The 21,871-nt window shown below is 28.2% G+C and overlaps 7 protein-coding genes and 1 pseudogene across 13 annotated transcripts in view; 7 read left to right on the top strand and 1 right to left on the bottom strand.

Annotated features, from left to right (window-relative positions):
• LOC105150915 (agrin) overlaps positions 1-21,871 on the bottom strand; it is a 717,341-nt gene that overhangs the window by 284,455 nt on the left and 411,015 nt on the right. The gene's annotated exons all lie outside the window — the stretch shown is intronic.
• Positions 152-1,817, top strand: LOC147907573 (uncharacterized). 2 transcript variants are annotated; one of them, XM_087412713.1, is made up of 3 exons: positions 152-1,189; positions 1,324-1,410; positions 1,481-1,817. In XM_087412713.1, exons 1-3 carry the CDS (start codon positions 152-154, stop codon positions 1,589-1,591), a joined length of 1,236 nt encoding a protein of 411 aa, XP_087268839.1. In that variant the 3' UTR covers positions 1,592-1,817. The 2 variants fall into 2 exon arrangements, with proteins under 2 accessions (XP_087268839.1, XP_087268838.1); XM_087412712.1 differs by having other exon boundaries at positions 1,300-1,410.
• LOC147907572 (uncharacterized) lies at positions 1,962-5,438 on the top strand. Its single transcript, XM_087412714.1, has 2 exons — positions 1,962-3,806; positions 3,930-5,438. Exons 1-2 carry the CDS (start codon positions 2,742-2,744, stop codon positions 4,119-4,121), a joined length of 1,257 nt encoding a protein of 418 aa, XP_087268840.1. The 5' UTR covers positions 1,962-2,741; the 3' UTR covers positions 4,122-5,438.
• Positions 5,456-8,747, top strand: LOC147907570 (uncharacterized). The gene is made up of 3 exons (XM_087412728.1): positions 5,456-6,516; positions 6,654-6,744; positions 6,841-8,747. The coding sequence occupies exons 1-3, from the start codon at positions 5,464-5,466 to the stop codon at positions 6,939-6,941; spliced, it is 1,245 nt and encodes a 414-aa protein (XP_087268854.1). The 5' UTR covers positions 5,456-5,463; the 3' UTR covers positions 6,942-8,747.
• LOC147907571 (uncharacterized) lies at positions 7,685-8,731 on the top strand (annotated as a pseudogene).
• Positions 11,548-13,044, top strand: LOC147907569 (uncharacterized). Its single transcript, XM_087412730.1, has 3 exons — positions 11,548-12,600; positions 12,737-12,823; positions 12,943-13,044. Exons 1-3 carry the CDS (start codon positions 11,551-11,553, stop codon positions 13,042-13,044), a joined length of 1,239 nt encoding a protein of 412 aa, XP_087268856.1. The 5' UTR covers positions 11,548-11,550.
• Positions 13,826-16,695, top strand: LOC147907568 (uncharacterized). Its single transcript, XM_087412725.1, has 2 exons — positions 13,826-15,478; positions 16,517-16,695. The coding sequence occupies exon 1, from the start codon at positions 13,826-13,828 to the stop codon at positions 14,852-14,854; it is 1,029 nt and encodes a 342-aa protein (XP_087268851.1). The 3' UTR covers positions 14,855-15,478; positions 16,517-16,695.
• LOC147907567 (uncharacterized) lies at positions 19,835-21,547 on the top strand. Its single transcript, XM_087412735.1, is given in 3 exon segments — positions 19,835-20,833; positions 20,970-21,086; positions 21,088-21,547. Coding segments are annotated over 3 exon segments (1,275 nt in total). The 3' UTR covers positions 21,247-21,547.

Genomic DNA, 21,871 nt, shown 5'->3' with positions numbered 1-21,871 from the left:
CAAGAAGCTATTATATCCGTGTTATTTCTAATAATTCAGTGTGTGAATTCAATGTATTGACTAATATTTAAGATATAGATTGTGATATAAATTATAACTCTCCTAAAAATTTTTACTAATTGTGTTCACAGTTCAAAAATTCAAAAGGAAAATGAAAAAAAAGTGGCAGCTATTTCACGCCACGAATTTTCAATCCTTAATGTATCCTTGCTTCTTTTATTGTGGTATTCTTGGAATATTTCCGTACAAGATCAATACTTCGAATTTCGAGATTTCAAAACCACGCTATATCCTGTCGATCGTGATTATTTGCGTTTCTTTCATTTTATGCCTGATGTTCAATCACGGTATTATCATTTCTAAAATAATTACTTTTGGAAACATAGTTAGAAACTTTGAGGCTGTCTGTTTCTTTACGTTTAATAGTTTGATAATGATATTTACGCACATCTTAAGTAATCCACGAATGCGCTTACTACAGAAAATTTGGGAAATCTCTTCAAAACTTTTACCGTCAGAAACATATCAGAAGTTATCCAGATTGATCCATATCAAGGACGTCTTGAGTGTCATCTTGTTAGGTGTGCAAGAATACGTATATTTCTCTAAAATGCGATTATTTGAAACAAATCATTGGATTATAAGATGCCTAATCAAAGCATTTATAATATATTTCTTTCACCTGGAGTTTCATATGAATATGTTGTATGTTAATTGTGTTTGTGTATTAAAAGCCTGTTTCAAAAAAATTAACAATGATCTGAATTACATGCAAAGATTCATGACAAACGACGTGAAATTATCTGTTCCGAGTTTAATTTGTTCAACGCAGAGAAAGCAAATTTTCGTAATAGAACTCAAAACTTTGATGAAACAGCATCTAATGATTAATGAAACTGTGCAACTGCTAAATATAATCTTCAGCTTGCAACTTCTTGCAACTGTAACCATAACTTTTGTTCAAATTGTTCGTGAACTATATGATAACATAGTGCACTGGCAAGGTGAGGTAATCATTACTTTTGATCAGTGTTTTCTTGACGCGTTTTTATCAATCATGGTACATTATGTTATGAAAGTAATGCTAATTGTATGGGTCTGCGAGACCGGCAAGAATCAAGCCAGAAAAGTTGGCACTACCATTTACGACGTACTTAATAGCACAAGAGATAAGCAAATCAAAAGCGAGGTAATTTTTTTGAATATAGTATAATATTTATGGACATAATTTTGTGTGTTTATTATCAAATCTGTTAAAATTATGTTTATTAATACTATCTTTTTCGTTCTCGTATTTAGTTGATTTGTGACTTATCATTGCAGTTGCAACTCTTTTCTTTGCAAATATTGCATTGCAAAAATACATTTTTGACAAAAGGTCTCGCTATGGACGCGACGTTTCTCACAACAGTACGTAATCAATTTATTTACTGTTTTAATAAAAAATGTATTATTTGTATTTTAAATTATTGTTTTTCAGATGGTGGGTGGCATCACGACATACATGTTAGTTTTGATACAATTTTTAATTGCGGGACATTCTTGTGATAAAAAAATTGAAATTAGTATTGCAAACAATTCAGTTATATAAAATGAGATACATATTAAAAAAGATTTTTTTTAATATTTATATAGTACATATTTCATATATACACGTGTGCATTCATATATTTAAATAAATCGTTCTACTATATTTATATTAATATTGACGAATTAAATATAAATCGCTAGTGCATCTTTTAAGTTTTGTTGAAATATAAAGAGGAATTGTCTTATAGTAACATGTAGTTTATGGATTACAACAAATATGTAAACAATTTTATCATATAAAATATGTTAATTAATTTTAATATAGATATATAATTATTTATTATATAATTATTTATTCTAATTTAATTTTGTTATTTTCATTAATTTATTAACATTTTATTTATTTTCCTTATTGTTTTCATATCAATGTCAATGTTTCTCAACATATATCCAACACAATTTAACAGTTAAAATAAAATAATTAATGGACAAGAATTCAAGCAGAAAGTCAATGTTAGTAATTCTATATAAAAATATACTTCAATAAAAATATACTGTTTACGTGAAATCAAAATTATGTTTTAATCGTTTCGGCCATTCTCATTTGCTGCAACAAGTTTAATATCTTTTCGTCAAAAATTTCCTATTTTTTAATTTTTTTTCGTTTTTACAAAATTCGTTACCTGTCGTGATACGTGATTTGTCTATGAGTCTATACAACATATACTTACCGGGTAAATTAATTATCTGAAAGAATTGTTTTGTTTTATTTTATAATAGACTATATACGTCATTCAAGACGTATTATTCTGTTTTATCCAATAAAATTTATGAGTCATATATTACAACAATTTTACGTAATTCTTTTATATAATTATCATAAGAGTGAAAAGTTTCGATCGAAGAACGCCATGGTTACTTTATTACTAACAAACGGCTTCTTCTACTTTGTTTCTCTATTAAACACAATATTTGCTGGCAGTTTAAATTGAAATTCATCGAGTGTATATAAAATGAAGAGTCCATGTCACAATTAATGCATTTGTTATAAAGAAAAGAATCTAAATATTACATTTCAACAGAAAGCTATTATAGCTTTATTAATTCTAATAGTTCAGTGTATTCATTCAGTGTACTAATAACACTTAGTGTATTAATAACACTTAGGATTACAATATAAATTATTCCTCTTCCAAAAATATTTGCTAATTATGTTCAATTCGAAAATTCAAACATGCGCCAAAGGCAAAATAAGGAAAAAATGGCAGCTGTTTCGTGCTACGGATTTTCAATCTTTGATGTATCCCAACTTTATCATAAGTAAAATTCTCGGAATATTTCCATATAAGATTAATGCGTTGACCTTCGAAATTTCAAAACCATGCTACATCATGTCAACCATGATTATCTGTATTTACTGCATTTTTTATTTGCTACTCATTCACAGAACTATTTCTAAAATATTTTCCTTTGGAAACGTAACTAGGACCCTTGAACATTTCTGTTTCTTTACGCTCGACGGTTTTATGGCGATTGTCACATACATTTTGAGCAAACCACGAATGCACTTGCTACAAACTATTTTGAACATCTCTTCAAAACTATCTACGAAATCATATGAGAAATTATCTAGATGGATCCATATCAAAGACATTTTCGGTGTCATTATGCTAATCGTGCAAGAATATACGTATTTCACTAAAGTGCAACTACTTGAAAAGAATTATTGGACTGCCCTACACATAGCAACTGTAATATATTTGGTTCTGTTGGAATTTCAGATGAATATGTTGCATGTGAATTGTATTTGCGTATTAAAAGCCTGCTTCAAAAAAATCAACGATGATTTAATTCACATGCATACACTTATGATAAACGATGAAAAATTACCTATTTCCAACTTAATTTGCCACATGTCGAAAAATCAATTTTTCTTAGCAGAACTCAAACCTTTGATGAAACAATATTTAATATTAACCAAAACAGTACAAATGCTAAACAGAATCTTCAGCCTGCAATTTCTTGCTATTGTAATTTTATCCTTCGTTGAAATTACCGTTGAATTGTATTTTTATCTAGTGCGCTGGCAAGGTGAGGTACTCATTACTTTTGATAGGCACCTTCTTAGTGCGTTCTTAACATCCATGGTGTATTATATTATAAAAGTAACATTTATTGTCTGGGCTTGCGAGACTGGCAAGAATGAAATCCAAAAGATCAGTACTATCATTTACGACATACATAATAGCATAAGAGATAAGCAAATAAAAAATGAGGTAATTTTTCTTGAATAGTTTATTAACATATGATTATTTAACTATTAAATTTACTAAAATTATGTTTATTAATACTATTTTTTTCATTCTGGTATTTAATTTTCTTGCGATTTGATGTTGCAGTTGCAACTCTTTTCTTTGCAAATACTACATTGTAAAAATACATTTTCGACAAAAGGACTCACTGTGGACGCGACGCTTATCGCAGCAGTAAGTCATCAATTTGTTGTTATAATTATTAAAAGATGTATTATAAAAGATGATTTAAATTATTGTTTTTTCAGATGGTGGGTGGTATCACGACATACATGTTAATTTTGATACAATTTCTGATCACGACACATTCTTGCGATGAAAATCTGTAATCAATGCTACATAAATAATTTCGTTGTATAATAGAAAATATATTAATAAAAAAAGAAAGATAGCTTTTAAAATCGCTCATATATAAATGTATTAATATGGAAAATTTTTTCTATATGTATATGTTCGGCATATTCCCAACAATATTAAGCTATAAATAAATATTTAAAATAATTTTTTTATCTGTATGTATGGCGTGTATAAATCCTAATAAATTTATTTTTATGAAAAAAATGTTTTAAATATCTTATGCGATATCATTTTCTAAACATCTCTTATAAGAAAATATATAAAAGAAATTAATGAAAACGTTAGTATAAAGTGACACAATATAAAAAGTTCTTTAAAATAAATATTATTTGTTAATATTTGTTTAGTAATATTTAAAAATATATATTATTAACATATTATAAAACTTATATGAACTGTTCCAAAATTGACTGTCAGTATTAAAAATCTATAATGCATATAATGTAAACTGTAGCATTTTCAGTGCTGGCAATAAATTTGGAACACAGCCCTCATATATTGTTAGGTCTGGATTAAAGGGAAAGGAAAGAGCTAAGGGAGCTACAGCTTAAGTTGGTTCTGAATAATATCGTTCTACAATGATTGATATTATATTATTGACACAAACAACTAAAGTGCCTATTAATTAAAATGTATAAATTTTTTCTCGTTATTAAAATTTTTAATTGTTACAAGTGATACTTCCCATTCTGTAGCAGTTAATATATGTATATACTATTTTACTGTGCGGAATAATAAAATATCTTATATATGGAATGTGAACATGGATTTTGAAAATAGTCATTAGCAAACAGATAATCGTTATAAAAACATTTTTAAAAGCGATTCACATGACAATGACGTTTGGTGCCTAATATGTGCACTTATTATTTGCGTATGTCGCACTAGTTACATAATTTACATATTATTACTTTATAAAAAAATGATAATTGCCGATCGAAAAATGTCATGGTTACATCATGCCAAACAAAATATCTTTTTAATTTAATGAATTTACGCTTTTATCATTACAAGATAAAAGCATAAACTGGTGGATCTTTCTTCTCTCTGACGTGGAATCTCACGTGACCTCATCACGTGAGCTTTCGGAATCTCACCCACCAGTAGCATGTGGTGAAGAGAACCCGCGAGATCACGTGATGGGATTACGTAAGAGATTCTACGCCATAAAGAGGGGAGATCTATGTTCACGAATTAGCAATTATATTCGCAGTTTTGAAATTAAATTCGTCGAGTGAACGTTGTACGTAGTATTACATCAATTATGTTCAATTTCTCAACGAGTTTCCAAGGAGAATCCAGAGGCAAAGAAAAAAAAGCAGAATGGCGATTCTTCTACGCCAAGAACTTTCAATCCCTGATGTATCCTTGCTTTACTTTATGTCGTATCCTTGGAATATTTCCATATAAAATCAATGCTACGAGTTTTGAAATTTCAAAACCACATCTCATCCTGTTGATTGTCATTGTCTGCTCTTGCAGCCTTTATTCATTGGTAATGCTATACAATTCTTCCATTTTCGAAAAAGTTGATATGGTAACTTTACCCCGGATTCTTGTGCATAACTGCGCCTTAGTGGTTGGCAATTTCATAATAATCGTCACACTCATTCTAACGGTTCCACGAATGCGTTTGCTTCAGACTATAATGAAGATCTCTTCAAGATTGCCCTCGGAATCATATGAGAAGTTATCAAAACTGATCCACGCTAAAGATATCATTGGTTTCTTTTATTCAATTTTCATCATATTAATGTTCATATTCATATTACAAATGCACTTGATTGATATATACATCGTTGTAGTGATATTTCAAATGGATATGATATACATGAATTGTGTTTGCGTATTAAAAGCATGTTTTACAAGAATCAACGACAATCTGATGAGCATAAGAAGATTCATTGCAAATAATGAGCCAAGCGTCCATAGATTGAATTATCATAACCAGAGAAATTCGTTTCTGATCATGGAACTCAAGGCTTTAAAAATACAACATTTGACGATCAGTGATACAGTACAGACGTTAAACACAATCTTCAGTTTACAGCTTCTTGCTACAATAGTCATGACCTTCTTTAACTCCACCTTCTGTTTATACTACTATACACTACAAGCATCGCAATATATTTTAGTGGACAATTTTTTTAAGTTAGTATTATTTCATATGTATTTTCTACTATACATTGCATACTTTCTTATAAAAGTACTATTGATTGTATGGGTCTGCGAAACGGGTAAACATCAAGCTCAACAAATCACCACTTCTATTCATGATGTATTTAATGTTACCACCGACGAGAAAGTCAAAAATGAGGTAGTATATTGAAATATAGAATTTTTACATTTCTTTTAAAATATATCAGAGTATCTCGTGTACTCAATTTTTGTTAAATCAAATTGTATTCGTAATTATATTTTTTAATCTTATATTTGACGATTTTGTGATTGCAGTTACAAATATTTTCTTTACAAGTACTTCATTGCGATAATACATTTTCTGCAAAATGTTTTACTATAGATGCGAAGCTGCTCGCTGCGGTGAGTGATATGTCGTACGCTTTTGTGAATTAACAATTCTAATTTGTAATTGAAATTAATAGGATGCATTGTTTCTTTTCTTAATTTTGTTTACAGATAGCAAGTAGCGTTAGCGTATACGTAACAATATTATTTCAATTTAAGTATACATCACATTCTTGCGTATTAGAAAAGACGGCAAATAATACAAGAGAAATTTAATTAAAAGAAAATATATAACAAAATAAACAAATGAGTTTGTAAATCTTAAATACAATTGATTTTATGTATAAAATTTTATTTATTTATATTGATGTGAGTAGAAATCGCTTAACTTTTCCTATTTATACACATACATGTACATATATATGTAAGTGCAAAGATGTTAATAAAAATCTTGTTTTAAATTTATATGAATATTGAATCGAAATTAATCATGATGATAAAAATTTTTAATAAGAAAAAAATTTTAATGTTCCGTTTGCTTAAATATACTGTATAATAAATTGTTCCTCATAAAGAAAATAGAGAGAAAGTAAGAGAATTTTCGAATTGGACAATCATCATTAATGAATTTCTACATTTGATGCAACATTACACGGTCTGTGTACAATGTCATTCTTTATGTGTGCACAAATATATTAGTTATAGATTAAGATGACATTTTCATATAACCTTTTAGCACCATGGTTACTTCATAACTAACAAATGTCTTTTCCAGTATTCTGCTTCACGTAATACTGTTGACAGTTTTCAATTGAAGCTCATTGTAAGTGTATATAAAACGAAAGTCCACGTCATATTTTATACTCTTCATACAAAGAGATCAACTTATACATCACGCTTAGAAAAACATTTCCACTTAGTACTACAGTGTATAACATTAATAACATTCAAGATGTGTATTATGATATAGACGGTTAATATCCTAGAAATTTCTGTTAATCGTGCTTGTTTTGTGAACAATGTGGAAAAGATGGTGACTGTTACATGCTACAGACTTCCAATCCCTAATGTATCCTTGTTTCACCATTAGTCGCATTCTCGGAATGTTTCCCTACAAAATCAATGCTTCGACTTTCGACGCTTCAAAAACATGGTACATCTTATCAACCATAGTTATTTGCATTTGCAGCATTTATGACGTAACGCTCATTCACGCTCTTATTTTTGAAGTTAATTTTGGAGACATGACCAAAAATCTTCAGGCTATCTTATACTATATGTGTAGTGGTTTTATCATGATCACTGTACATATCTTGAGCGTTCCGCGAATGCACTTGCTACAGACTATTTTGAAGATTTCTTTGAAATTACCCTCGAAGTCATATGAAAAGCTGTCCAGATTTATTCATGTTAAGGATATAGTATGTTGGGTATCATATTCGTGATCGTGCAAATGTATATGTATCTTTCTACAACTGAAATTTTTAATTCTTTGAGTAGTCTGGCCAGGATATTTACAGCATATATCATTTTTGTAGTATTTCAAACAAATATGTTATATATAAATTGTGTTTATGTATTAAAGGCTTGTTTCAAGAATATTAATGATAATCTAATGCATATGCAAAAGCTCATGGTAAATGATACAAAATCATTATATGTCTCCATATTGATCGGCCATATAAAAAGAATTTTGTTAATAGAACTTAAGGCCCTGAAGAAGCGACATCTGATGCTTAGTGATGCAGTGCAAATGATGAACATAGTCTTCAGTTTGCAACTCCTTGCTAATGTAGTTATAATGTTTTTTATGACGATTTTTGAATTGTACTTCTATATAGTGCGCTGGCAAGATGGCATACTCATTATTAGTTTTAATAATCCGTTTTTTGACAAATTTTTATTGTCCATAATATATTACTTTACGCAAATGGTGCTACTTGTATGGATCTGCGAGACCGGAAAGAATCAAGCTCAACAGATTCGTACCCTATTCGTACACTATTCACGACCTACTTAACAACACTAATGATAAACAAATCAAAGACGAGGTAATAAAATTGTAATTTCATTTGCATATATTTAATATTTATATATTTTTCTGAAAATGTATTTACGTCAATTTTTTTAAACATTAAATTTACCGATTACAATTGCATTTTTCAATTTTACATCTTTATTTTTGCATTTATTACTTTGAGATCTAACTTTGTAGTTGCTGCTGTTTTCTTTACAATTATTGCATTGTGATAATACTTTTTCGGCAAAAGGTCTCAATATAGATGCAACGCTTTTCGCAGCTGTAAGTAATGAAATTATTTAGTTTAATTAATCCATATTGTTTATACTTTTTATTATTGTTTTCAGTATATGAGTAGCATCTCGACATATATGTTGATATTAATACAATTCTTGATTACGTCACATTCTTGCGACAGAAAGTCAATATTTAATAAGTAATCCGATTATATACAATAAAAGAGATAATCAAAGAATAGAATACCATTTTTTAAATATATTTATGTACTTCCTTATATAAGAAGAAAATATTATATCATAATGAAAAGAAAAGAAGTCTATTTAATTTTTTAAATGTAATTCTTCTATATGTATTGTATAATGCTTGATATTTTTGTAAGATTAAATCAATTTTTGAATTTCGTATTTATCTTTTGTTAAATCAATAACTATATTAATTTTTAACATAAATTGACATTTATATGATCAAGTAGAATGAAAATACAATATACTAAATTAAGAATCATTTAAAGAAGTAATCATTAATAATTGTTAATGTGACAATTATTTTAGCTATTTTGCAAGCATCACTTCTGATGCCTAAACAGAATGTAAAAGTAATATAAGAAGAATGGAATAAAATGTTTCAATTTATACTGATTATAAAAGATAAAACAACAGTAAAGTGATAAGTTACGTAACTGTAATTGGATTTTGTAATTTAAGTTCAAAGTGAGGAGTTACAAAGTCATGTGTGCAGAGATGTATGAAGAAAGTTGTAAAAATTGAAAATTGTAAGAAAAAAAGAAAGCTTTACAAAAAAAATGACAAAGGTTTTTCATTAAGCATTACAAATCTAAAGGATTTTTAAGATTTACTATTATTTCAGATTATGTTGTCAGAAGCAAGAAAACAAATTCTTATAAGAATTGCATATGTACCTATATATGAATAGAAAAAACATTTTTCAATAAAATAATACTTTACAATCAATTGACTTAGAAAATGTATTGAAAACTTTCGAAGAGAAGTTAAATCATACTCATTTCTAAATAATATTAATTTGAAAAATATATCAGTTTTAACCCTAACTCATTTCATCTTTGGTTATGCATAATTAGTTTCCACATGGTTTTTTTTATTAATTAACAAAACAATAGAAGAATTTTCGATATATTTTAGAAGTCGGTTCTATCAATTATAAGCTTTATCGAGACATATTTTCATATTAAAATATTTTGGAAAAATTTTTTATTATGTATTATCTCGCTAACGTCACAATCTGAGATAGTATCGGTGAAAGAATAAGAGCTTCAATAAATTAAAAGTAAAAATTTTTTTAATAGAGAGAAAAATTCTAATAAATACTAATAATGTTAAATACTAATAATGCTACAAATTAAAAAAAATATTTTCCTATTTACTTATAAATTGTTTGATAAACAATAATTACAATCTTTACATATTTATAAATTGTATTTCCTTATGATTATTTCAAAATAATAAAATATATACATTTCTGAATAATATCAAATCATATAATTATATAAATAAATCATTTATTTTTATTTTGTTTAACTTATTTTCGTTCTTATAAATATCATCTTTTATCGAAGGTAATATAATTGTATATATCTAAATTGGATTAAATATTTAATTTCTAAGAACAGATCATATTGCCTATACTGTTAGCAAAATAAGTTTTATATATTAATATAATAATTCGTTTAAATTTTTCAACGACGTAATGTAATCAGTTCATCATTATAATAACATCTGATAATATATTTTGCATCTGATAATGTACTTATTTATTTTATTGATTTTCTGAAATAGAAGAGCTACAATAATTGATATTAGTTTATTAATACAAATATAAATAACTTTTGTGATTATTATTTAAATTGTATAAACTTTTTTCATTAATAAAACTTTTAATTGTTACAAGTAACTTCTCATTTTAAAACAGTTTATATACCCATATACTATTTTATTGTATATATATATAATAAAATATCTTATGGAATATTGAAAAATATGGACCCTGAAAATAGATAGTTATTAGCAAATAGGTAATCGTTATAAAAGCATTTTTGAAAGCGATTCACATGATAATGTCGTTTGCTTTCATATGTGCACTTATTATTCGCAAGTTGTATGTCGCATGAATTACATAATTTATATATTATTTCCTTATAAAGAAATGAAAATTGCATCGAAAGATGCCATGGTTACATCATGCCAAACAAAATATTTCTTTTTAATTTGACGTAGAATCTCACGTGATCTCATCACGTGATTTTTCGGAATCTCACCCACCAATAGCAGTGTGGTGAAGAGAGTCCGCGAGATCACGTGATGGAATTACGTGAGATTTCACACCACAAAGAAGGGAGATCTATGCCCACAAATTAGCAATTATATTCGTAGTTTTAAAATTAAATTCGTCGAGTCAACATTAACGAGAATTTTATATCAATTAATGTACGTAGAAGAACGAAAGTAACGAAAAGAATGTGTTATATTAAATTAAAAAAGAAGTTTTGTTGTCACATTCACATTTATATCAAAATGTATTAATAATGTAATTATTAATTTATAAATTGTTGTTCGTAGTATATTCTTTGCTTGTGACAAATCACCGAATATGTTCAATTTGTCATCGAGTTTCCAAAGACGATCCAGAGGAAAAGAAAAAAAAACAGAATGGCGAATGTTCCACGCCAAGGATTTCCGATCCCTGATGCATCCTTGCTTCACTTTGTGCCGTATCTTTGGAATATTTCCATATAAAATCAATGCTACGAGTTTTGAAATTTCAAAATCACATCTCATTCTGTTGATTGTCATTGTCTGCTCTTGTAGCCTTTGTTCAATGATAATGCAGGACAATTCTGCCATTTTCAAAAATTATACGATAAATGTAGTCATCAATCTTATGCGTATCGGTATCTTAGTGGTTGGCAACTTCATAATAATTGTCACGTTCATTCTAACAGTTCCACGAATGCGCTTGCTTCAGACTATAATGAAGATCTCTTCAAGATTGCCCTCGGAATCATATGAGAAGTTATCTAAACTAATCCACGCTAAAGATATCATCGGTTTCTTTTATTCAGTTTGGATCATATTAACGTTCATACCCAAATTGCCAATAAATCGCTTGTTTGAAATATACATCGTTGTAGCGATATTTCATATAGATATGCTGTATATGAATTGTGTTTGCGTATTAAAAGCATGTTTTACAAGAATCAACGACAATCTGATGAGCATGAGAAAATTCATTGCAAATAATGAGTCCAGCATCCATAGACTGAACTATCAAAACCATAGAAATCCGTTTCTGATCATGGAACTCAAGGCTTTAAAAATACAACATTTGACGATCAGTGATACAGTACACATGTTAAACATAATCTTCAGTTTACAGCTTCTTACTACAGTAGTCATGACCTTATCTATTATCACTATCAGTTTATATTTCTACATACTAGCAGCACATTCTTTAATGAACATGAATTTTTTGAAGAGTGTATTATTTCACGCGTTTTTTCTACTGTATGTGGCATACTTTTTCATAAAAATACTATTGATAGTATGGGCCTGCGAAACGGGTAGATCTCAAGCTCAACAAATCAGCACTTCTATTCATGATGTATTTAACGTTACCACCGATAAAGAAATAAAAAATGAGGTAGTATATTGAAATATCAAATTTTTACATTTCTTTTAAATTGTATCAAAGTATCATGTGTATCTAATTTTTGTTAAACCAAATTGTATTCATAATTATATTTTTCAATCTTATATTTAACGGTTTGTGATTGCAGTTACAAATATTTTCTTTACAAGTACTTCATTGCGATAATACATTTTCTGCAAAATGTTTTACTATAGACGCGAAGCTTCTCACTGCGGTGAGTAATATATTGCATACTTTTATTAATTAACTACTTAATTAATTAACTACTTAATTATAAGTAGTAATTGAAATTAACAAAATGTGCATTATTACTTTGCTTAATTTTGTTTTTAGATTGTAAGTGGCGTCAGCATGTACCTAATAATATTATTTCAATTCACGTATATATCAAATTCTTGTGTGGAAAAGACGGTTAACAATACAGGAGAAATCTAATTAAAAGAAGATATATAACAAAATAAACAGATGCGGTTTTATATGAAGAATTGATTTTTATGTATTAAATTTTATTTATTTATGTTGATGTGAGTAGTAATATTTCTATTTATATGTATATGTGTATATATATATATATGTAAAAATACAAAGATGTTAATAAAAATTTTGTGTCAAATTTATATAAATATTAAATATAAAATAAAATTTTAATGATAAGAATCATTAATAATAAGAAAGAAATCATTAATAATAAGAAAGAAATTTTAATATTCCATTTGTTTAAATGTACTGTATAACAAATTATTTTTCATAAAAATCAAAAAAATAGAGAGAAAGTGAGGAATTTTCGAATTGGACAATCATCATTAATGGATTTCCACATTTGGTGCAACATTACGCAATCCATACAATGTTCTACTTTATGAGTGCACAAATAATATATTACTTGTATATTAAGCAATTTCATATAACCTTTTAGCACCATGGTTACTTCATAACTAACAAATGTCTTTTCCAGTATTCTGCTTCACGTAATACTGTTGACAGTTTTAAACTGAAACTCATTGCAAGTATATATAAAACGAAAAGCCCACGTCACACTTGATACAAACATACTAACTTATACATTACGCATAGAAAAACATGCGTTAATATTAGTACCACAGTGTATAACATTAATAACATTTAAAATGTGTATTATGATATAAACGATTAATATCCTAAAAATTTCTGTTAATCGTGCTTGGTGTGAAAAACCCAAGAATATATCAAAGACAAAATGTGGAAAAGATGGTGGCTGTTACACGCCACAGACTTTCAATCTTTAATGTATCCTTGTTTCACCGTTGGTCGCATTCTCGGAACGTTTCCCTACAAAGTCAATTCATCGACTTTTGAGATTTCAAAACCGTACTACATACTATCAACCGTAGTTATCTACATTTGCGGCATTTATGACATAATGCTCATTCATACTCTTATTTTTGAAGTTAATTTGGGAGACATGACCAAAAATCTTGAGGCTATCTTTCACTATGCGTGTAGTGGTTTCATCATGATTATTACACATATCTTGAGCGTTCCGCGAATGCGCTTGCTACAGACTATTTTGAAGATCTCTTCGAAATTACCCTCGAAGTCATATGAAAAGCTGTCCAGATTTATTCATGTTAAGGATATCTTGAGTACCACATTCGTGATCGTGCAAATATGTATATATCTTCCTAAAATAGAGGAGTTTAATTTGTTGAGTGGCCTAGCCAGAGTATTCGCAGCATATTGCATCCTGCTGGTATTTCAGATAAATATGTTATATATAAATTGTGTTTATGTATTAAAGGCTTGTTTCAAGAATATTAATGATAATCTGATGCATATACAAAGGCTTATGGTAAACGATACAAGATTATTATATGTTTCCATATTGATGGGCAACATAAAGAGAATTTTGCTAATAGAACTTAAGGCCCTGAAGAAGCGACATCTGATGCTTAGTAACGCAGTGCAAATAATGAATATAGTCTTCAGTTTACAACTTCTTGCTACTATAGTTATCATCTTTTCTATTATAACTTTTGAATTGTACTTCTATATAGTGCGCTGGCAAGATGGCATACTTATTAGTTTTAATAATCCGTTTTTTGACAAATTTGTAATAACCATAATACATCACTTTACACAAATGATACTACTTGTATGGATCTGCGAGACCGGAAAGAATCAGGCTCAACAGATTCGTACCACTATTCACGATCTACTTAACAACACTAGCGACATACAAATCAAAGACGAGGTAATAAGATTGTAATATTGTTTTATTTGCATATATATTTAATTTTTTTATGTAGAATTTATTTTTTTAGAAATGTATTTACGTCAATTTTGTTAAACATTATTTACCGAGTTATAATGCAAGAATAAAGATGTAAAATTATGTCTTTCAATTTTATATCTTTATTCTTGCGTTTATTACTTTAAAATCTAATGTTGTAGTTGCAGTTATTTTCTTTACAATTACTGCATCACTATAATACTTTTTCGGCAAAAGGTTTCAATATAGACGCGACGTTTTTTGCAGCAGTAAGTAATACAATTATTTAGTTTAATTAATAATCCATATTATTTATATATTTTATTATTGTTTTCAGTTTATGGGTGATATTACAACATATATGTTAATATTGATACAATTCTTAATTATGTCACATTCTTGTGACAGAAAGCCAATATTATATAATTAATCCAGTTATATAAAAGAGATAATCAAAGAATAGAATATGATTTATTTATAATTCCTTATATAAGAAGCAAATATTATATAAATAGAGTTCCGAAAATTTTTATTCTTATCGTATCATGATATTATATTATATCATATTTAGAAGAAAAGAAGTCTACTTAATTTTTTTGATGCTGTCCTCCAATATATTAGGTGTTGGAATTAATTCGTAGCGTTTTACAAGTGATGGGAAGTACTTTCATTAATGTATTTTTTAATGCTCATGTGAAATAAATAACATTCTTTCATTAAAAAACGCTACGAATTAATTCCAACACCTAATATATACTGATATCTTTGCGAGATTAAACTGAATATCTTGCGAATTTTGTGTCAATCTATCTTTGGTTCAGAATACACCAACAACTGTATCAGCTTTTAACACAAATTGAGATTTGTACGATTAAGTGAAATAAAAATGTGCAATATACCAAATTACGAATAATTAACACAGGCTCACAAAAAAAAGTACCCTATGCTGAAGTGGAGACCCAGCTATTCTTATGTATTTTGAGTCGCTGAATATGAATTTGACATCAAAAGGATTACCTAGAGTAAATTTTCAATCTAGAGCAAAGAAATGGGTCAAAAATGAAAAAAAGAGTCATTTTTTCGATTTAGATTGAAAATTTATCCTGGATGGTTCTATTTTGATTCGTATTCAGCGATTCGTATTCAGACTCAAAATACATAAGAATAATTGGATCTTCACTCCAGCACAGAGTACTTTTTTTTTATGAGCCTGTGTAGTCATTAATGTGGTAATTATTTTCGATATTTTACATCGCTTCTGATCGTTAAATAGAATATATAATAAAAGTATTACATAAAGAACGGAATATTATTTCATAAATTTGTACTAATTATAAAAGATGAAAAGAAATGGAACGATGAATTATATAATTGTCACTCGATTTTGTAATCCATGTTTAAATTAAGAAATTATAGAGTTATGTGTGCGCAGCGAAAGATGTACGAAGAAGATTGTAAATAAACGGACATTATAAGAAAAAAAGAATGCTTTACAAAAAAATGACACAGAGCTTTTCATTATGCACTTATACAAGGCCTAAAGGATTTTTAAGGCTTCTGTTCACTCACACAACATTACTATTTTAGATTATGATGTCAGAAAAAACAACGCAAATTCTTGTAAAAAGAATTACATATGAATAAAAATAATTATATTAGGTGTTGGAATTAATTCGTAGCGTTTTTTTAATGAAAGAATGTTATTTATTTCACATGAGCATTAAAAAATACATTAATGAAAGTACTTCCCATCACTTTCTACTACTTTTGACCATCTTTCGGGCAGTGAATGAATACCGCGTCGGAAGAACTGTTCATCTTTAGATGAAATCCAGGAATCGAACCATTTTGTACAATCTTCGTAAGATGTGAACTTCTGCTCGCACAAGCTATGAGCTAATGATCGAAACAAGTGATAGTCGCTAGGTGCAATATCAGGAGAATACGGCGGGTGCGGTAGCACTTCCCATTTAAGTGTTTCCAGGTATGTTTTTACCAGTTTTGCAACGTGTGGGCGAGCATTGTCGTGCAGCAAGATGACTTTATCGTGTCTTTCGAAGTATTCCGACCGTTTTTGCTTCAATGCACGGCTCAAGCGCATCAGTTGCCGTCGGTAGAGATCTCCAGTAACGGTTTCATGCGGTTTTAGCAGTTCGTAGTATATGACACCCTTCTGATCCCACCAAATACAGAGCAGGAGCTTTGAGCCATGGATATTGGGCTTTGCCACTGATGTTGATGGTTCGCCGGGCTTAACCCATGACTTTCTGCGCTTTGGATTGTCATAATGGATCCACTTTTCGTCACCGGTAACAATCCGATGCAAAAAACCTTTTCTTTTCTGCCGTTGAAGCAGCAGTTCGCACGTGAGAAAACGTCTCTCAATATCCCTTGGTTTCAATTCATATGGGACCCAATGTCCTTCCTTCTGGATCATGCCCAAACTTTTAAGACGTTTTCCTATTGTTGAGAAGTCAACTTCCAATGACGTAGATAATTCTTTAAGTGTTTGACATGAGTTTTCATTGAGCAGTGCCTGCAAATCGTTATCTTCAAATTTTTTCGGCTGACCAGGTCGCTCCTTGTCATCCAAGTCGAAATCACCAGCTTTAAAACGTGCAAACCACTTCCTACACGTTTGCTCAGCCAGAGCATGTTCACTATACATATAAATATACACTAAAATACGATGAGCTTCAGCTGCACTTTTGTTCATATTAAAGTAATGAAGCAAAACTCCCCGCAAAAACACTTTATCTGGCACAAATTTTGACATATTCAATGAATTATACAGTATTGTTATTTATGATTTCAAGAAAGGTTATGTACGGCAAATGACGTCCTATGATAGATGTTTACAATGTATACAGAACTATAGGTAACAACGAAATAGTGTACTGCTTGTGCCATCTCTTGTAAAACGCTACGAATTAATTCCAACACCTAATATAATAATTTAATTTTCAATAAAATAACATTTGCAATTAATTGACATACAAAATATATCAAAAACTTTCGGAGAGAAATTAAATCATATTTATTTCTGTATACTATTAATTTGAAAGTTTATCAGCTGAGAGTGTATCCTAGCTCATTTCATCTTTGGTTATGCGTAATTAGTTTCCATGGTTATTTATTAATTAATAGAACAAAAGAAGAATTTTCGATATATTTTGCTAGTCGGTTCTATTAATTATAACCTTCATTAAAACATATTTCCATATAAATATATTTCTAAAAATTTTTATTGTGTGTCATCTCGCTAACGTCACAATCTGAGATAGTAGCGATGAAAGAATAGAAACTAACTTCAATAAATTAAAAATAAAGGTTTTTTTTAACATAGAGAAAAATTCTAATAAATATTAATAATGTTAACTTTATCTTAAAAAAATACCTTCTTATTTACTTACATTTTTTGATAAATAATCAATACTTACAACTTTTACATATTTATAAATTGTATTTCTTTATGATCATTTATCAAAATAATAAAATATATGCATTTTTGAAAAGTATCAAATCATATAATCATATAAATAAATAATTTATTTTTATTTTTCTTAACTTATTTCCGTTTTTACAAATCTCATCTCTCTCTCTCTCTCTCTCTCTCTCTCTCTCTCTGTCTCTTTCATCGAAGATAATACAATTATATCTAAATTAGATTGAATATTTAACTGTAAGAACAGATCATACAACATATTGCCTATGTTGTTAGCAAATTGAGTTTTATATATTAATGTAATAATTCGATTAAGTTTTTCAATGACGTAATCAGTTCATTATTATAATAATATCATTTGCTTCTGATAAAATATTATTTTATTTTATTGACCTTCAACGGGAGGACAACTTTGAAATTAATCTTTGTCCATAAATTATATTACGCATCAGCTAAAGGAATATACTAATCATCAGCTAAAGGAATATACTAATTTGTTTTAATCTAAATAATTACTTTAATTCTAATTACGATAATAAGCTTGCTATTATCATTACTATACAACTCAATTTATTATACATATAGTGTATTACATTATCTTCTGTGTGTGTGTGTGTGTTTTGCACTATATCAATGTTTCTCGCAAAATACACGCAGCACAGTATTTTAGTGTATTTTATAAAATATTAGTATTTTATACAATAGATATATAATAAATATTAGATATATAATAATTAAAATAAAATCTGGTTTATTGTATTTTAATACATTTATGAAAGCATTTTGTAATTACATTTATTTCCAAATTAAAAAAAATAAATATTGCTGAGATCAAATTAAATGTTCCGAATATTTTTTTATTATAACTTACGGTGACACATATACAAGTCCGTGTATATTTAAAAATAAGAGCGTTATTTAAATCTCAAAGTCATGATAAAAAAAGATTTTTTTAAACATTCTCCTGTACAATAAAAATGTGCAATACCGAATCAGGAAATTATAATTAATTACAATTTTTAAGAATCACTAATCTGGTTAAATCTTAGTTGATAGTTTCTATTCTGAAAAATTTAAAGTGCATCTTACAGAAATTACATTAAAAACTATATTTTAAAGATAACAGATCGAAGAGCGCCATGGATACTTAATGACTAACATACGATAGAGTAATGTCTCACTCTTTGTTGTAACTGTACACAGTATTAAATTAGAACTTGCCAAGTGTAGACGAAAAAATAGTTTATTTGTACATCACATGTACGTTCCTATAAGATTCTTAGTTTAATACAATTTATTTCAATTAACATATTCGTGAAAAACTAAAAAACAAAAACTAAAAAATAAAAAGAATTTTGCAATCAAATTCTCATAATTCTTGATAATCAAATTCTCATAATTCTTAATAAATGTGATAAATAATCTTTAAGTTGGTATTTATATGTATAATACAAATTATTATTTAGTCACATATAGCATTTTAATAATCTTATTTTACGTCCTTCAAATTTCAGAAACGAGACGAAGATAAAATGCGAAAAAAATGGTGCCTATTTCACGCTACGGATTTTCAAACTTTGATGTATCCTTGCTTCACATTTTGTCGCATTTTTGGATTATTCCCGTACAAGATTAACAATTCGATTTTCAAATTTTCAAAACCACATTATATCTTATCAAGTATAATTACCAGTGTTTTATGTGTTTTAAATATAATGTTTACTAAATCCATGTTTTTTACCAAAATCAACTTTAAAACTATAATAATGATTATTTTAAATTTCTGCTCTGCTATATTAATCTGTTCTCTTGCAATCGTTACGCTCGTCTTGAGCAGTCCGCGAATGCACTTGCTCCAAACCATAATGGAGATTTCTTCGAAATTACCTCCGGAGTCATACCAGAAATTATCCAGATTAATCCATATCAAGGACATCATTGGTTTTATCTACATTATCGGCCTAATTTCTACATATCTGTACAAGAATCGCTTGGATATCTTCGACGTAATACTTTTAATATATGCAAGTCAGTTGATATTTCAGATGGATATGCTGTATGTAAACTGTGTTTGTGTGTTAAAAGCCTGTTTCAAAGAAATTAATAACAATCTACGACACATACAAAAATTCATAGACAGTGAACAACATGTTCTCACATTTTATTATGAGCCGAGAAATTCATTCTTGATAATCAAGCTTAAGGCTTTAAAGAAACAACATATGATGATCAGCAATACAGTACAGATACTAAATACGATTTTCAGTGGACAAATTCTTATTACGATAGTCATAACTTTTATTCAAATTAGTCTTAATATGTATTTTTATGCAATAGAGTGGCATGATGGATTAATTATCAATTTGAACGGACAATTTAGTGATTTGTTCTTACTAGGCATGATTTATTACATTACAAAAATGGCGTTAATTTTTTGGGCTTGTGAAACTGCAAAGAATCAGGCTCAAGAAATTCGTACAACGATTCACGATATACTTAACAGCACCAGAGATAAATTAATCAAAGATGAGGTAATAAAAATTTAATTTAATTTGTATACTGTTCTTATAACACATTGTGTGCTAACGGTATTTTTAAGTTAAATTTATTCGAATATAATTTTGTTTTTTTATTCTTACTTAATGATTTTGTGATCTAACATTACAGTTGCAGTTGTTTTCCTTGCAACTATTGCACTACAAAAATATATTTTCCGCCAAAAGTTTCAATGTGGATGCAACATTTCTCGCTACCGTGAGTTGTCAACCGTTAACTTTAAAAAATCGTTAGTAAAATGTATCTTGTTTATTTCTTTCATTTGATTTTTTTAGATGGTGGGTACGATTACCACATACATATTAATTACGCTACAATTCTTGATCATGTCACATTCTTGCGATACAAAACCTATAACAAATATCACATAAGCAATATAATTTCATAAAAGAAAATAATTATATAAAAAGAAAAATTTATTTTTCTTATGCTAAAATGATTATTTGAATGCATGATATAAATATGTGCGTATATAAAATTTTAGTTAATGTATTACAATTACATATATACTCTACTCAGACAACAAAAAGTGTCTAAAATCGCGTCGTAAAATATTTTTTGCGTCTAAAAGACAACTTAAAGACGTCTTATGTCACAAGAGATTTTGTGTTGGGTATATATACTCATATAAACATGCGCGCACACACACACACACACACACACACACACACACACACACACACAAAATATTAATAATTAACATTAAAAATCTATAAAGTATAACAATTAATTTCTTTACAAATGGAGAAATATATCTCAATCTTTATCTGCATTATCGCAAGTTTTTCAAAATATATACAATATAATTTAACAACACATTAGTGATTAATATTATGCAAAAATTGAGAGTTTAGTACATTACATTTTAAGAGATATCAACGAAAAATTTTACAATTATGATCTACTCTAAATTACGTTTAAAAAATAAATATCCATGAGGACACATTTCTAATTAAATTAAAAGTGCATATTGATATTTTCTCATTAAAAATTATGACTATCTCGTATATACA

This window comes from Acromyrmex echinatior, chromosome 13 (genome assembly GCF_024713525.1).
Source record: "Acromyrmex echinatior isolate Ae372 chromosome 13, ASM2471352v2, whole genome shotgun sequence".
Classification (NCBI taxonomy): domain Eukaryota; kingdom Metazoa; phylum Arthropoda; class Insecta; order Hymenoptera; family Formicidae; genus Acromyrmex; species Acromyrmex echinatior.
The sequence above is the reverse complement of the archived record's forward strand: the minus strand, read 5'-3'. Positions and strand labels throughout refer to the sequence as shown.

Coding starts and splice junctions, on each gene's coding strand:
- LOC147907569 (XM_087412730.1), top strand. CDS start 11,551: ATGTTCAATTTGTCATCGAGTTTCCAAAGACGATCCAGAGGAAAAGAA. Junction 12,601..12,736: donor ATAAAGAAATAAAAAATGAG/GTAGTATATTGA, acceptor TTGTGATTGCAG/TTACAAATATTTTCTTTACA. Junction 12,824..12,942: donor ACGCGAAGCTTCTCACTGCG/GTGAGTAATATA, acceptor TTTTGTTTTTAG/ATTGTAAGTGGCGTCAGCAT.
- LOC147907572 (XM_087412714.1), top strand. CDS start 2,742: ATGTTCAATTCGAAAATTCAAACATGCGCCAAAGGCAAAATAAGGAAA. Junction 3,807..3,929: donor ATAAGCAAATAAAAAATGAG/GTAATTTTTCTT, acceptor TTGATGTTGCAG/TTGCAACTCTTTTCTTTGCA.
- LOC147907570 (XM_087412728.1), top strand. CDS start 5,464: ATGTTCAATTTCTCAACGAGTTTCCAAGGAGAATCCAGAGGCAAAGAA. Junction 6,517..6,653: donor ACGAGAAAGTCAAAAATGAG/GTAGTATATTGA, acceptor TTGTGATTGCAG/TTACAAATATTTTCTTTACA. Junction 6,745..6,840: donor GAAGCTGCTCGCTGCGGTGA/GTGATATGTCGT, acceptor GTTTACAGATAG/CAAGTAGCGTTAGCGTATAC.
- LOC147907568 (XM_087412725.1), top strand. CDS start 13,826: ATGTGGAAAAGATGGTGGCTGTTACACGCCACAGACTTTCAATCTTTA.
- LOC147907573 (XM_087412712.1), top strand. CDS start 152: ATGAAAAAAAAGTGGCAGCTATTTCACGCCACGAATTTTCAATCCTTA. Junction 1,190..1,299: donor ATAAGCAAATCAAAAGCGAG/GTAATTTTTTTG, acceptor TCTCGTATTTAG/TTGATTTGTGACTTATCATT. Junction 1,411..1,480: donor ACGCGACGTTTCTCACAACA/GTACGTAATCAA, acceptor ATTGTTTTTCAG/ATGGTGGGTGGCATCACGAC.